Genomic DNA, 17,419 nt, shown 5'->3' on the forward strand with positions numbered 1-17,419 from the left:
ATAGGAATGGAGGGGGCAGGGAGTATACTTTGCATTTTTCACCTTTATAATCACTGAATATTTTTATCGAGAGAGTGAATACATTTTGTAATAAAACACCTGGAAATACTAAATCTATTGTAATCAGTTCAGTCACTCAGTTGTGTCTGACTCTCTGCGTCCCCATGGACTGCAGCACACCTGGCTTCCCAACTCCCGGAGCTTGCTTAAACTCATGTCCATTGAGTCGGTGATGCCATCCAACGATCTCATCCTTTGTCATCCCCTTCTCCTCCTGCTTTCAATTTTTCCCAGCATCAGCGTCTTTTCTAAAGTCAGTTCTTCACAGCAGGTGGCAAAACACCAGTCCTTCCAATGAATATTTAGGACTGATCTCCTTTAGGATGGACTGGTTGAATCTCCTTGCAGTCCAAGGGACTCTCAAGAGCCTTCTCCAACACCACAGTTCAAAAGCATCAATTCTTTGGGCTCAGCTTTCTTTATGGTCCAACTCTCACATCCATACATGACTACTGGAAAAACCATAGCTTTGACTAGATGGACATTTGTAGGCAAATTAATGTCTCTGCTTTTTTAATATGCTGTCTAGGTTGGTCATAGCTTTTCTTCCAAGGAGCAAGTGTCTTTTAATTTCATGACTACAGTCACCATCTGCAGTGATTTTGGAGCCCAAGAAAATAAAGCCTGTCACTTTATTTCCATTGTTTCCCCATCTATTTGCCATGAAGTGATAGGACCGGATGCCATGGTATTAGTTTTCCAAATGCTGAGTTTTAAGCCAGCTTTCTCATTCTCCTCTTTCACTTTCATCAAGAGGCTCTTTAGTTCCTCTTCGATTGCTGCCATAAGGGTGGTGTCAGCTACATGTCTGAGGTTATTGATATTTCTCCCATCAATCTTGATTCCAGCTTGTGCTTCATTCAGCCTGACATTTCTCATGATGTACTCTGCATAGAAGTTAAATAAGCAGGGTAACAATACACAGCCTTGACGTATTCCTTTCCCAATTAGGAACCAGTCCGTTGTTCCATGTCCAGTTCTAACTGCTGCTTCTTGACCTGCATACAGATTTCTCAGGAGGCAGGGAAGGTGGTCTGGTATTCCCATCTCTTGAAGAATTTTCCACAGTTTGTTGTGATCCACACAGTCAAAGGCTTTGGCGTAGTCAATAAAGCAGAAGTAGATGTTTTTCTGGAACTCTCTTGCTTTCTCTATGATCCAATAGATATTAGCAATTTGATCTCTGGTTCCTCTGCCTTTTCTAAATCCAGCTTGAACATCTGGAAGATCTTGGTTCATGTACTGTTGAAGCCTGGTTTGGAGAATTTTGAGCATTACTTTGCTGGTCTGTGAGATGAGCACAATTGTGTGGTAGTTTAAACAGTCTTTGGCATTGACTTTCTTTGGGATTGGAATGAAAACTGACCTTTTCCAGTCCTGTGGCCACTGCTGAGTTTTCCCAATTTGCTGGCATATTGAGTGCAGCACTTTCATAGCATCATATTTTAGGATTTGAAATAGCTCAGCTGGAATTCTATCACTTCCACTAGGTTTGTTTGTAATGATGATTCCTAAGGCCCACTTGACTTCGAACTCCAGGATGTCTGGCTCTAAGTGAGTGATTACACTATCATGGTTATCTGGATCATGAAGATCTTTTTTGTACAGTTCTTCTGTGTATTCTTGCCACCTCTTCTTAATATCTTCTGCTTCTGTTAGGTCCATACCATTTCTATCCTTTACTGTGTCCATTTTTGCATGATATATTCCTTTGGTATCTCTAATGGTATCTCTAATTTTCTTGAAGAGATCTTTAGTCTTTCCCATTCTATTGTTTTCCTCTATTTCTTTGCACTGATCACTGAGGAAGGCTTTCTTATCTCTCTTTGCTATTCTTTGGAACTTTGCATTCAGATGGGTATAGCTTTCCTTTTCTCCTTTGCCTTTCACTTCTCTTCTTTTCTCAGCTATTTGTAAGGCCTTCTCAGACAACCATTTTACCTTTTTTGCATTTCTGTTTCTTCGAGATGATCTTGATCATTGCCTCCTGTCCAATGTCAGGAACCTCCATCCATAGTTCTTCAGGCACTCTGTCAGATAAAATCCCTTCAATCTATTGAAATACGTGCTCTAATTCTTTGCCTAATTCTTGGCTGTTCCTTTGCAGAAGGAAATGGAGATAAAGATTCTTAAATGGGATGAATAGGCAACAAAGTTGCCTGATCATCATGCAGGAAGTTCCAGTCAGAGACCTGCCTACAGCCCCACCTGGATAATAAGCTTGAGAAACTGATGAGTCATCTGGCCTCACAGCTCCTCATCTGTAAAACAGATACCAGCCTACACAAGTGATCTGAACATGGCTTCCTGCCTCAAAATTCTGCCTTGGTTCTACTAAATGATTCCTCTCCTCTTAAATGATCAGGTCAACTTAAATCCTGTTGGCCTTGATTCCTCCTCCTGGTCTGCCTTCTGATGCAATAGTCAGAATCAAGGGCCTGGTAATTCCATGGTGGTGCAGTGGTTAGGACCCTGCACTTCCCCTGCTGGGGGCCCAGGTTCAATCCCTAGTCTGGGAACTAAGATCCCTTAAGCCTTGCAGTGCAGCCAAAAAAAGAAAAAAAGGAATCTAGGGACCAACTTCTCGGAAGATGGCAGGTGTTTCTATACTCTCATCATCAGACCCCTTCCTTCCCACATCACCTCCTACCTCTCTCTCTTCCTCTCTCCTTGAAATAGCCCCTTCAACTCTAGCCCTGCAGAAAATTCTACACTTCTCCCTTTTCTAAAACCTGAAGGTATTGTGAATTTGAAGACGCATGTTATAGGCAGGACAGGAGGAGGTCTCCATCTTAACACAGCTTTTGTATTTCCAGACAGGGCCCACGATGGTGAAAACTCAGAAAAGTACCTCCAGACACACACTGAACGTGTCCTTTCCTGCCTGGTTTTCACACCCGCCACAGTGTCACACACACCATTCTACTGAATTTCTAGGGAGTTTAAACGTAGGTGTGCGCTTTTCCGCTACTACTGAGCTTCTCCACAACATGCAACATCAGATTAAATTACAAGAGTGTAAATAGGAATGGGCATAATTATTGACATTAGGAGAAGCTGATTTTTAGGACAAAACTTGTCTCATTAAATGTGGAACTATTCTGATGGTACCTATAAGAAGGTCTATTAGGGAGCAGACTGACTCCTATCTAAAATTTTCAGCACAAAAAGGAGAAGATGCATTTTTATATTGCTGAGAAGAGAACCTTGGAGCATGGAATTAGAGGTTTCCCATTCACTGTCTTATTAAAAAGCAAAACCAAGGACTTCAAATTGATAAAGGTAAAACTGCTTCTCCAGCCATTTTCAGGAGAGGAGAAATGCACTGAGTTGTTCTGAGTTAACTTTCTCATCATGAGCCCTCGTAAAGAGCACTGGTTAGTAAGACAATAAATGAGCATGTTTTAATTAGAAAATGTGGAATCCAAGCACTTTTGCAGGAAAGAAGATGATAGCTGGAAAGAGACATCAGGGGACTAATAAAAGTTAAGATGCATTCAGTGGCCACAGTGAACTCCAAGGTAAAGTTGTGGGACGTTTGAGAAGTGAACCAGAGAGGGTGATGAATCAGAAGGGGATGGGAATTACTCAGTGGAACTTATTCCTTCTACTTCATAATGGAATCAGTTGTAAACCCCCTGCTGTGTCCAGGCAAGTGAGGTAACTGATACCCTTGAACCTCCCATACTCCCAACCCTGGCCAGGACTGTGTGCCCAGAGGAGAAAATCATGTAATTAGGGGGTAAGCAAAAGCAGCTAGGCTGGGGCACAGCTAGCACTGAACTTGGCCTGGGTTTTCTTGTCTGTTTTTCAGCCTGCCAGCTCTCTATCTTACCGTCTAACACCATGGTGTTTGGTTATGGCCACACCCTTCTTTCTGGTATCTGGTCCTCATAGGCATATGATCCAGGCGTAATCAGTCAACACGGTCCACACTCCAGACCTCCAGACTGGGTCTGCTGTGGGCACAGGGTTCTAGCTGAGTTCCTGGGAGTTTCCTTGAAATATGAAGAGGAAATCCTTTTTCTCTTAGTTTCTAAGCTATGAGAATAGAGCCTGCAGTTCCCACAGAGATCTCACAAAAGGACACCTGCTTAAGAATGATGTTAGGAAACCGAAAAACAGCTGAGAGAGAGAGAGAGATGCCTAGTGTCTGAGTTCAAGTCCCTGAATCAAGTTCTGCCTGAGTTTTGATTCTGTCCCACACCCTACATTACCCCAAGTTGTATCTTCCTGACAGGGCTCCCAAATGGATAACATAAAGTGTCTGAAACAGTGCTTGGCACCAGGCAGGCGTTTAAGAGATGACAATGACTAAAGACAAAACCAGGAACAGCGTTCAGTCCATCCACACAGTGCAAAGATTTTCAATATAGCCACCATCTCTCCTCGCATGGACTCAGAAGTTTAGAAGCTGGACAAGACGATCTCTGCCCTTCTCTGCCTTTGGACAAACAAAAGTGTTCAATATTTTACAGAAAATAAACACGTGTTTAATTTTTAAAAAATGATTAAATATTACACTATTTCCAAATATAAATCAAGTCACTTGCTAATATCTGCAGGATATTGTGTGGAGTGCTCTCGTCAAACTCATTCACAGAACATCATGGTCAAACTGTCAGGTCTTCAAGACACCTTGTCTCTGACAAAACCCCATTTCTGTGCTCTTCAAACTGCCTTCATACTTTTGTTCCACCTTCCAGTAACTAATATCCTCCTTTTTCTAATTATTTAGATAAATTCAAAGCCATCCCAAGGGTGTCCCTTCCCAAGACATCACATGCAGTAAGTCCTCAGATCTGCTGAGGGTCTTAACACCAGACTAGAGAGATTAACTTATTGGGTTTTGGAGAAAGAGAGAAGAGGTCACTCAGGGTCAGCAAAAATGCAAAAGCTGAGCTGCACCAGCCTCTGAGCCATGGACTGAGTACCTGCTCTCAGATCGTTGGCAGCATTAAAGCGCATAATAAATGTAATGCAGTTGAATCATCCCGGAACCATCCCCCCACCCCCTACCCCCGGTCTGTGGAAAAACTGTCTTCCACAAAATTGGTCCCTGGTGCCAAAAAGGTTGGGGACCGTGGCACTAAGGTAACTAAGAAAGCACGAAGCTGAACACAAGATACCCACACAGCAGGGCCCCACTTTCAGAGGGTTTTTACATTTATTATCTCACTTTACTGAGCTGGCTTTCCCCAGGGTCCCACCAAATGCTTCAAAGTGCCTAATATCACCTTATGCTTTCTTATTCCCTATTCCAAAGTGTAGTGGAGAGGATCTGGGTTGATAAGAGATTTAAAAAGGCACAAAGACTAAGTTCCCCATTTAAAATTCATATCTAAGCACATATCCTTGCAAGAGGAAGAACATTTCCTACCTTCTTCCTAGAACGGGATTTTATATCCAGTCCTTCAAGTAATTGCAAAATAATAATAATAAGCTTTTAATTGTCATATCGTTGGTGTGCAACATCTTGACTGGAGGACTAATGTTGAGCAGTGGACTTAGGGATGCTCCAACTCAGCCGAAGCTTTTTAACAAATTGAAATAGAATTTTAGAACCATCTCACAAATAAAAAAAGGAAGTGCTACTCATTCTCTTTTGAAATATAAGGCAGGCATGCACAGCTAAAACACTGAGGACAGAAATTGGAAGCACTTGCTGATTTCTCAAACAATTACTTTGAGCAAGAAAGGATTCTGTAAGGAATTAAAAACACATGATTTTGAAGCTGATTCTCCGTGGTTAATAAAAATGGATTATTTGCATACAAGACTTAGGGAACAGCCTGAAACTCGTGGGTTTTGGAGGAGGAAAAACAGCTATCTGAGAAAAAGTGCTTCAAGTTGTTTCAGCTCCCTTATCATCCAAAGGATGCAGTCCTAGCTGAGCACACTGGCTGAGTGCCTCGACTGCGATTCTGGGGACATAAGATCCCCAATCACGAAGGCAGGCCAAACCAAGACTAATAAATCAAAGGAAGCTTCAGAAAAGGTGCAGAGCCTACTGCCCCTGCCTGGGAGAACCACGAGTGCCTTATCTGGCTTCTGTGAAAAGAAAAAGATCATTGCGGAGCCAGAATTAGAAAAGCCTCGCGTGCTCCATCAAGTCTCTCCCATCTGAGCCAGATAAAATATCCTCTGGGGAGGCTTCAGGAAATGCCCCGAGGGAATGACAGTTGATATTAGCTGAATGGGTGAAAGAGCACAGACAGAGATGGAAATACTGGGTTTTTTTCAACTGTGAACTTAACCCAAGAGTCTTTGACATTTACACAGACTCAGGGCAGAGGCTTGCACTTCCAAGGCATGACCGCAAGGTGGCCTCAGTCTGTAATAGGGTCCCCGTGGTCCAGGCTGCGGAGGGATGGCTGTTAAAAAAACACAAAACATCTTTCTACCCAGAGGCTTTCCTGTGGTAACTCATAAGTAAGAAGTTCAAGTCCCCAGAGCTTTAATAAACTTAACAAGGCTTTAATTTTATAGTGGGAGACACATTTTAAAAGCTGAGCCCTCCTTGTAGACCTTTACCTTCAAGTATGTTTCCAAGTTTGCAAACCATGCCAAGAGCAGACTAGAGTGGTCTTAAATAAGACACAATGCTTGTTTCTTTCTTAACGCACCTTGTAATTTGCACACGAGCCACAACACTTTATTTTCTTATTAATGGGTTTGGGTGTGTTTAACACCGCAAGCCATAAATAGCAAAGCAATGGATTAGACCAGGTTCTCTTTATTTTCCTGCCAATTGTCAGAAAGTGATGTGGAGTATGGGGTACCCCTCCTTACTGGGTTTTTCTCTACCACTCACCAACACACCCCCAACTCCACCTCCCGCCTCTAACCAACAACCAACCCCTGTCTCCATCTGCCAAGAAAAAAAAAAGACACAGTCTGGTTTCTCATTGGAGAGCATGCCTATTGAGCAGTTCAGTTATTGAGATTAATAAGCTGCCAGTTTCCAAGGAAGACTAAGAAAACTACAAAATTAAAGTGCACTGCAACGTGAAATGCTGCTGGTGGCCAGGCGGGATCACGGTGTCAAAAAGGCAAGGTAAAGCTATAAACTAAGGCTGAGTTTGAAAAGCTAACCTAAAGGTCTCATTAATTTCCATGTTGCCTCTGATGAGAATTTAGAGGGGGCATAATGTTTTGCAATATGGAGAAATCATGCTGCCTACTGATTTGAAAAGTGCTAGAATGCATTTCATGCATTGGAGAAGGAAATGGCAACCCACTCCAGTGTTCTTGCCTGGAGAATCCCAGGGACGGGGGAGCCTGGTGGGCTGCTATCTATGGGGTCGTACAGAGTCGGACAACTGAAGCGACTGAGCAGTGGCAGCAGAATGCATTTGGTTCACCCAGAATGAATTCTAGTTTTACACCTCACTCGAAAACGTTAAAAAAAAAATGGGGGGGGGGGGAAGCAAACAGGTTACCTTGGTTTAATATTCTCAAGATCAAGCTTGTCAGGGATTCTGTCAGAAAATTAATCCTTAGGTAGAAAAATCAATCTGAGAACAAGTGGAGAAGAGTCTTCAGGTTCATCATGGTGGGGATGTTTCCACAATCTCATTTCTTCTCCATGAAAACCTTATTTACTAAAGATCACTAGGCTTGATTCCCAAATATGCACTCCCCATAAAGCTTCCAGATGAGGCTAAAATTACTTGGTCTTGAAGATAAAAAGTAGGTTTTCTGAAATGCTGATACCCAAATTAGAGTCCTGGGATTCCCTGTGCCACTTGTCAAGCCCAACATGCTCCATTCTTGATCAGAGCACTTCCTGGGTGTTCATCACAACTTTCTGAGTGTCCCTACACGAACGATGAACAAATGGCCATCCAGCATACTCAAGGCAGTGTGGCTTTCTCCTGCCAATCTGGCAAAGTCCTGTTTGGAAGATAAACCTCCTGCAAATCAAAGAGCTAAAAAAAAGTAGCAGTGCTTTTTATTTCTGCAGCTTCAATTTACTCTCGCAGTTTATGATAGGCAGAGCATTAAACCTCTGAGCTCAGCTCACATGTATCCCATGCTGCTGCCACCATGGTCCTTTGAGGCTTCAGATTTACCATTCCGGGTGGCTGTCAGTCTTGCAGAGCTGAAGACAAGGGTCCCTTATATCTTGCCTAGTTTATGCATTTGTCAGTTTCCAACTCTATGTCCAGTAACAGACTGGGATTCATCCCTCAGATCATTTCTTGCCTCACATCACTTACAATGCATTAACTTCATCATTTCCATGGCCTGGGTAAATTTTAATTGGATAATAAGTATCATTTTGTTTTGTTTTGTTCTTCTAGTTTCAAAGACATTATCATGTTTTGGGAATACGGCACGTGGAGTCAGGTAGACCCAAGTTTCAATCCCAGTCCTGCCACCTACTTATTTGGAGATGTGCAGGTAATTTCATCTTCTCAAGTCTCAGTTTCCATTTATTTAAAATAGGGATAAGTAACATATACTCAACAGAAGAGTTAAAGGGTTCAATGGGATCATGCCTGCAAAACTAAGTATTGAGCAAAAACTATTTGATAAAGTTGTTATTCACAGAACTATACAATCATGTAGAATAACTAAGTTGAACAAAATTTCTGGAGTTTTTTTTTTTTTTTTTAAAGAGAAACATCAACTGCTGAGAACTTTGGATACAGTGAAAGTGAAAGGTGAAAGTCACTGTCGTGTCTGACTCTTTGTGACCTCGTGGATTACACAGTCCATGGAATTCTCTAGGCCAGAATACTGGAGTGGGTAGCCTTTCCCTTCTCCAGGGGATCTTCCCAACCCAGGGATCAAACCCAGGTCTCTAGCATTGCAGGCGGATTCTTTACCAGCTGAGCCACAAGGGAAACCCAAGAAAACTGGAGTTGGATACACTAACTATGCTATTATTTGTAAATGGATGTGCTTTATGTTACATCTATTATTTTAGAATCAAAATAAGTCTGGACAATAACAGCAACTCAATACTCTTTCTTGTTGCCTCAGAGATTTAAGAGGTGGAAAACTGAACTTGTTTTCTAAGTGACATCACTAGTCACTCAGCCTCTTAAGTAAAAAAATCGGGTATTGTGCTCACGTCTGTCTAACCTACATCCTGACATTCCAGCCATCATTAATTTTACTGATTCTACCTTTAGTACATTCCCCATAACTCTGAACGTTCAGCTTCTGGTCAGATTGGTAGGAGAAAGGCAGACAGCTCTGATACCGCAGCTATGGGGACCCTAATGGAAACGCCACCATTTTTCATCTTAACCATGACAGTATTCTCCAAATTGCATCCTCAGTCTTACTGTACCTCTCCCCAACCCCCTACCTATTCACCATAAGGCAGCCACCATAATTAAAAGCAAAACAAAACCATCTATGTATTATTTCAGCCTTCTGTTTAATACGCTTCAGTGATCTTTCACTGTTTTGGGGGGAGTCCAGAATCTTTAAAGCAGCCCCAAACCATGCACTGTCCTGCCCTTGCCTGCCTTTCTAGTTTGCTTTCTCTTCCTGGAATCGTAGCACTTCTTCTCCCACTGGATCATGGTTTTCACCAAGAACATTCTTTAAGTCTGCTGCTGCTACTGCTGCTGCTGCTAAGTCACTTCAGTCGTGTCCGACTCTGCAACCCCATAGACGGCAGCCTAATTAACACTTACTCATCCTTAGGGCTCAGCCTTTATGCCAATTTCTCCTGAGTCTGGCTTCTCTACACCTTTCATGGCACTTAATACATTTGTCATTGGAGGGTCACAGGCCTAATCTTTTGCTCACATTCTGTCTACAGCCTAGAATCTACAAAAAGACAAGGACTTGCTTTTCTTCTTCTTCAATGCCTGGCATCTGGTTGGGTCTCATAGATGTTTCTCTAATGAGTAATGGATGACCATTTCAAAAAGTAACTTGAAAACTTGCTTGAGGATCTTGATGGCTACTCTGATATTCTGGGGGCAAAAGCAAACTCAGAGGGAAGTTTTGTTCTGCTTAAGGATTTTCTTTAGTGACCTGCTACCAGAGAGAGATTCCGAGAAAGAAGCTTGCTTCGGCAAAGTGCACGATGGAAGGAAAGTTAGGTTCTGTCACTGAGCTACTTTTTACTACTTTAGACAAAGAGATGCTGACTTCAGAAACTCCCAAAGCAGCAGCTGGCCAGAAAGATTCCTGACCTTGTTGCTCTCAGAAGAGGAAGGAGGAGATAGGTGGTATCAACTCAGAATTACCCATGGACCTTGTTCTAAGACCTTCTGCAAGTAGGCTGAGAGAAAGATGGTCGAGGAGAGTGATTCTGTAGACCATCCAGGCTGTTTGCATATAGTTCCTCTGCCCTGTGTTTTGTTTCTCTTGGCTTATATTATGGTTTACACATGAACTGATTGTTTTGGGTAGTACGCATTTATATGCATTTTTTATTTATATGGTTAACACTGATACAAAACTTTCCCTTATAAGCTTTTTTTGTCTTGTGTTATATTCCAAATTTGTATAGTGCTGTTTTCTGGCTATGCCTCCTTAACCAGCACCTTGATTCTACTTGTCATAGAACAAAAAATGGAAAAAGCACAGTCCAAGGAAGATCTAACATGCCTCATTAAGACTGATGGGAACATCAACAAGCAATGCAGGGGGCCAGGGCTTGTTCCTTGCTGGTCTAAAGAAACACCTTGGATTTGGCTTGGAGTTTCTGGGGTGGCAGAATGCCTACCCATCACCTTCCAGAGTTATGAAATTCTTCCATCATGCCCAGAAGTCTAGATTAATGAGATCGGGGGTGGTGAAGTTTTGTTTGTAAATTTCCATTGCACTTTCACAGTTGATGACTACATCATAGTCAGCTTCCAGAATATCTTGCCTTCAATGGTTCTCTCTCTCCAATGTGGTTAATCAATCCTTATTTGATATGAACGACACGAATGGGAATCCTAGTATGATATTATTACCTTAACTTAAGAGCTTCCATTCCCTACATTTGCCCAGTGGGTAAGAAAATGACACCATTCAACTAACAATATTTCAGCATTGGAGTGAAATTGTTCACTTCTATAGTTTCCAAGACTACACGGAAAAATCACTGAAGAATGGGAACAAATGATGCCATAATCTTTGATTTTTTTTTCTCCACTTATCTACTAGGTAAAACTCTTATTTATCCTTCCAAACCCAGCTCAAACAGCCCCTCAGCTGGAAAACTTTTCCTGAACATCCTGGAATAGTTAATTATGATGTCAGCTGTTCAACCACTGTAACTTACAGACTTTCTTTATTGTAAACACTGCATGATCTTTCTGTTTATGTGCCTATATCCTTTTTTAGGCTGTATGAGCTCTAAGGGAAGAATACATGTTTTAATCATAATCTCCCCAGTACCTAACATAGCACTTAGTATTTTCAAGAGACTCAGTAAATATTTGCTAATAAAAGACTGAATAAATAATATCTAAAAGAGAAACAAAGTTCAACAATTCAATACAAGACCAGTTGCACACCCAAATTATATGTATTCAGTTCTATGGATGGAATTTCAAATACCTGGGTTTGATTTTAGTAATGGCCCTTCTCAAGGGACTTATATTCTCTAATTCTTGGCCCTTGAATGTACTGATCAGAGAACATCTGATACTGTTCTTGCCTTCTGATAGGATTTGGCTTGCTTCCTCTAAAAGCACTGAGAAACTCCAATCCTAGGAGAAATGCTAAGTATTCTAATAACCTGAAGAAGGACTCGACAGGTTGGAAGGCATGTTCTGGGAGAACTTCAGGAGAGCAGGAAGGGGATATGCTTGGTTTGCTGGTCCTCTCCCCCAGATCTTTTCAAGGGAAATATTTATTGCCAATCACATCAGAATGTGATGGGTGACAGCAGATACCTGCATGCAGCATGTGTTCTCATCACCAATAAGAGACTCTTTGTGAGGAGTGGACATTCTGATGGATCTTTCCCTGATGATGTGACAATCAAGGCAATAATTGTAGGTTTGTGATCAGATATCTCACCATCTTATGTGTAGAAACCACCAGAGTTCCATCCAAAGTCTTATAATTTACCATCTCACTGATGCTCTAGAATGCATGCAAGTTACGCTGACCCCCAAATCTACATTCTGAATTTTTAAAATGGTGACAACCATGATTTCTTCCTACTTCACTGACGTGCTTCCAGGCTTGATTGAGACAGTGCATTTAAACCACTGATATTGGCATTTACAAAGTGCACAATAGAAACTGGTTGGTATTGGCGATGCTAGTCCTCTTTTTCCCTTGTTCTCCTTCTTTTTCCCCACATCTACTACATTTCTTCTACCCTTTCTCCTCCTCCTCCATCTTATCCACTGTGCATAGCCTCATGTCTAGTGACTATTAATATTTTTCAAATAATGGCTGTTAACGTGAAAATAGACTGACTACATAAATATAAGGAAGAAAAAAGAAAATCTTATCCAGTCTTAAAGACCACCACCAACTATGAAAATAGACTGAGTTAAGCCTGGTGGACTAGTTAGCTTTCAGCCTGGAACCCTTCTATAAAGCTACTTATTAGTGGGTTATTATATCAATGCAAATGTTTAAACCTATCTATTTTATATAATATATGCATATAGTTTCTATTGAGTTTACTTATTATAAACCTTAGAGATTACAAAGGCATGGTTACAAATCACCGACACTGGTTAGAAAATAAAATGCATCAAAGTTTGAAGTGCCTATAGTGACAATGGGGTTCAATGTATTCAAGATCTTATTAATCATTAGAGATAAACAACATGAAATGCTATGGCTTGCATAATTATTTCCAGCTGCATGCAAAAAATTCACTGGCCACTACCAGGAAGATTACAGATTATTTTTGTCTTTAAACCTAAGCTATTAAAGTTTAAAAACTATGTGAGAACTTTCTAAAGGTTCAATATGAATTAGCCCCGTTCTCTATTTAGTCTCCATGGTTCTTCTGGGCTAGGAAACGGTGGCCACTGAAGTACACACACCCTGAAAGTGCCTGGGGATGGAAAAACAAGAGCATTCCAGTATCTGGTCAACCCACTGCCAATTACACTGTAGCCTGCCACGCTGTGACCAATGCCCCTTCCTTCAGGTTGCTAAGGCAAGGGTGATTTTGGAAAACCAGAAGCAAAGGTAAGAAAAGGACAGAAGCAAACACAAAACAAAGCCAGAGCGGGAGATCACTTTCCAGCTCTTCCCTTTCAACATAAATGCTGCCCCTTTTTTCTTGTTTGTTTTTCTCTACATGGTTGTTTGCCCCTCAGGCATTAAAGCTGTTAAAAAGTGTGTACAGGAGGGATTAAAGAGAGACTGCATGTTGGATGAAATATAAATTAAAATTATACTTCTGTCAGTCTGGAATTGGGGATTGTTTCTCAAGGTCTCCCCAAACACTTAATTTCAAATGAGTCTTCATTTATTACTTCAGGAAAGGCTAAATGCATAATTTATCAGCAGCTTTCAGTCAATATACCCTTATAAGCATGTTTCCCATGAGCCTTTGTGTAAAAATATGTTATGCTAATTCTATTAGTTGGGTACACAGGAGCTGTCGAAGAAAGTAAACATGCATTAAAAGGAGACACATGTGAACAAAAGAAATACCTATCAACCTGCTGTCCAGGGTGGAATTACCAAGGGAACAGCCAGAGCTGGTCAACTTATCCCACAACGTAGGCGGGGGTTTTCACCCCACTAGAGCTCTGCGCCACCCCGAGGCTCTGCGAGGGTGAGGCAGGAAGGAGGCATGTGTGATCACGATGGGGACTTACCGGGTCTCCAGCGGCACGTTGCTGTTCAGCACCCAGCTGTCCTGAAGCTGAACGGACTCGGGAGTGGTGGCCAGGTCATTGGGCGCGGGAGCCGGGGCGTGGATCTGACTCCGCCGGTTGGTCAGCGAGTTCCTGTTGAGGGAGTTGGCGGACGAGTGGTGATGGGACAGCGTGTGGTTGTGTGGGGGTGGCAGAGGGGGCCTCAGAGTCGACTGGCTGTGGTGGTTTGGAGGGCCTGGGAAAAGAGGAAGGAGAAATGGCGGTCAGGGGCTGCCGGCCACCACCGCGAACACACTATCTGGAACCAAAGCCTTGATACTGACAAGCGCTGAACATCACCAACCGGAAACGCAGGTAAGACTACATCAAGCATCCCAGGGTCAGTTACTAATAAACAGTATGCCTCGATTTGCCTTTAGGTAATTGCACTCATCTCACACACTAGTAAAGTAATGCTCAAAATTCTCCAAGCCAGGCTTCAGCAATACGTGAACCGTGAACTTCCAGATGTTCAAGCTGGTTTTAGAAAAGGCAGAGGAACCAGAGATCAAATTGCCAACATCCGCTGGATCATCGAAAAAGCAAGAGAGTTCCAGAAAAACATCTATATCTGCTTTATTGACTATGCCAAAGCCTTTGACTGTGTGGATCACAATAAACTGTGGAAAATTCTGAAATAGATGGGAATACCAGACCACTTGACCTGCCTCTTGAGAAATCCGTATGCAGGTCAGGAAGCAACAGTTAGAACTGGACATGGAACAATAGACTGGTTCCAAATAGGAAAAGGAGTACGTCAAGGCTGTATATTGTTACCCTGCTTATTTAACTTATGTGCAGAGTACATCATGAGAAATTCTGGGCTGGAAGAAGCACAAGCTGGAATCAAGATTGCTGGGAGAAATATCAATAACCTCAGATATACAGATGACACCACCCTTATGGCAGCAAGTGAAGAGGAACTCAAAAGCCTCTTGATGAAAGTGAAAGAAGAGAGTGAAAAAGTTGGCTTAAAGCTCAACATTCAGAAAACGAAGATCATGGCATCTGGTCCCATCACTTCATGGGAAATAGATGGGGAAACAGTGGAAACAGTGTCAGACTTTATTTTTTTGGGCTCCAAAATCACTGCAGATGGTGATTGCAGCCATGAAATTAAAAGACGCTTACTCCTTGGAAGGAAAGTTATGACCAACCTAGATAGCATATTGAAGAGCAGAGACATTACTTTGCCAACAAAGGTCCATCTAATCAAGGCTATGGTTTTTCCAGTGGTCATGTATGGATGTGAGAGTTGGACTGTGAGGAAAGATGAGTGCCAAAGAATTGATGCTTTTGAACTGTGGTGTTGGAGAAGACTCTTGAGAGTCCCTTGGACTGCAAGGAGATCCAACCAGTCCATTCTGAAGGAGATCAGCCCTGGGATTTCTTTGGAAGGAATGATGCTAAAGCTGAAACTCCAGTACTTTGGCCACCTCATGTGAAGAGTTGACTCATTGGAAAAGACTCTGATGCTGGGAGGGATTGGGGGCAGGAGGAGAAGGGGGCGACAGAGGATGAGGTGGCTGGATGGCATCACTGACTCGATGGACGTGAGTCTGAGTGAACTCTGGGAGTTGGTGATGGACAGGGAGGCCTGGCGTGCTGCGATTCATGCAGTCGCGAAGAGTCGGACACGACTGAGCAACTGAACTGAACTGAGGCATTAAATGATGCATAAGAAGCTAGGTTAGCAAAACCAGGCTGGTGAGGGCTGACCAGTGGGAATTATTTGAAACTTCTTAATTCTACAAGGAAAGTCATGTGACATTCAAGGTTGACCACTGTTGTAACAAGTTCCCAGCCCATTTCCTGGTAAGCCAGGATACTCCATACATTCTTTGAACAATGTGCACAATGGGGGGAGGGGTGGGCTTCCCTGGTGGTCCAGCATTAGGGCTCCACACTCCCACTGCAGGGTGCATGGGTTCGATCCCTGGTTGGGGAACTCCTACATGTTGTGAAGCGTGGCCAAAATAAAGATAAAAAGAAATAACAGTATGGTATCTTTCTGAAGGTATAAGAATATGGCATACTGGAAGTCAGGGAGTAACAAGTTTAAACACCTATCAGGGGCCAGGCAGGAAAGTGAAGTGGATTGAGGTGAACGGGAGCAGGTAGGGAAGAGCCTTCACTCAGATCAAGGCTCACGTGGCTATTTAGGGGTTAGAGATCAAGGCAACTGATCTTCCAGTTTTTCTAGGAAAGCTGAAGATCTGGACTTTTAGAGCTTTTTAAAAAATGTTGAGAATGAAAATATATATGTGTGTGTTTTGGGTATGTGTATTTATATATATACACCCACATATATATGTATACACACACATATATATTTTTATATATACACACACACATATATACATACATATAACTACATATGACTCCCCTGGTGGCTCAGATGGTAAAGAATCCTTCTGCAATGTGGGAAACCCTGGTTCGATCCCTGGGTCAGGAAGATCCCCCGGAGAAGGGAATGGCAACCCACTCCAGTATTCTTGTCTGGAGAATTTCATGGGCAGAGGAGCCTGGCGGACTACAGTCCATGGGGTCTCAAAGAGTCAGACACAATTGAGCGACCAACACTTTCATTTTCATGTTTATACACAATCACGTGTATATGTATACCTTTTTAAAAATGAGAGTCAACGAAACACACCTATGAGCTCACTCAGATCAGGGGCTTGGTAACATCTGTCCTCTGAGAGATGAACCCTGAGGACTCGGTCTCTGGAGAAGGTCAGGGTTGATGTTTTCAAACCGTGACCCTTACTCAAAATTGCATCCTAGTTTCTAATCTTGAAATCCTCCATCCTTGCAGGAAAAACACACATAGGACAACCACACCCCTCTACATATTCGCCTATAAATATGACCAAGGATGACAGTCCCATCCACGGTTTTCCTGGCAGTCCATTCTCCATCTACAAAGTGAAATATTTTAAGCGTAATGAAAATGAAAGCAGTTCACTATGCAATGCAAGCCTATAATTTGGTTTTAATGGCTGCTGAAACATGACTTTTAATTTGTGTCCTTTGAGAAAGTTTATTTTTTGAAGCCTCCAGTCGGGCTTGGCAGCCCACCAGGTGACTGCCGAGCCTTGTCATTTTGGCCCCTGCCAACATTGAAAATCCTCAGCCCCTGCTGTCCTGGCTCTAAGAAGTTGGCTCAAGTCATTTAAACAAGCAATTTGACACAAATTTCAACTACTTGTCTCCTTATGTGGCCAGGCTACATCTCCAAAAGGTGTAATCTACATTCCATGGCTCCTGGGAAGCTTGCAGAAACGTTCTGAGAGAAAGGCAACATGTCAAGAAGATACTAGGTTTGGGGAGCATCGTGACCATTGCAAAGAGGAAAGAAAAATGCAGAGGAAAGTGGTTCCTCGAAGTTTGTGTCTCTGGGCTGAAATTGCTTGGGTGATTTTTTTTTTGGTGGGGGGGGAGGTTGTGGGACAACTAAAACTAAAACCCAGTGGGAAATGCCACCATGCAGTTGTATAGATTTTTAAATCGCGTCCTCCAAATGAACCTGTTAATTCGTATTTTCCATTCTGCAC

The 17,419-nt window shown here is 42.4% G+C and overlaps 1 protein-coding gene across 3 annotated transcripts in view; it reads right to left on the bottom strand.

Annotated features, from left to right (window-relative positions):
* The window catches only part of TENM2 (teneurin transmembrane protein 2), a 1,791,425-nt gene that overhangs the window by 326,747 nt on the left and 1,447,259 nt on the right, over nt 1-17,419 (bottom strand). For all 3 annotated transcript variants that reach the window (XM_044947351.2, XM_044947353.2, XM_044947352.2), the window contains one exon: nt 13,824-14,058. In XM_044947351.2, coding sequence (XP_044803286.1) covers nt 13,824-14,058 — 235 coding nt within the window. The remainder of the gene's footprint in view (nt 1-13,823; nt 14,059-17,419) is intronic.

Source organism: Bubalus bubalis, chromosome 9, assembly GCF_019923935.1.
Source record: "Bubalus bubalis isolate 160015118507 breed Murrah chromosome 9, NDDB_SH_1, whole genome shotgun sequence".
NCBI classification, from domain to species: Eukaryota; Metazoa; Chordata; class Mammalia; order Artiodactyla; family Bovidae; genus Bubalus; species Bubalus bubalis.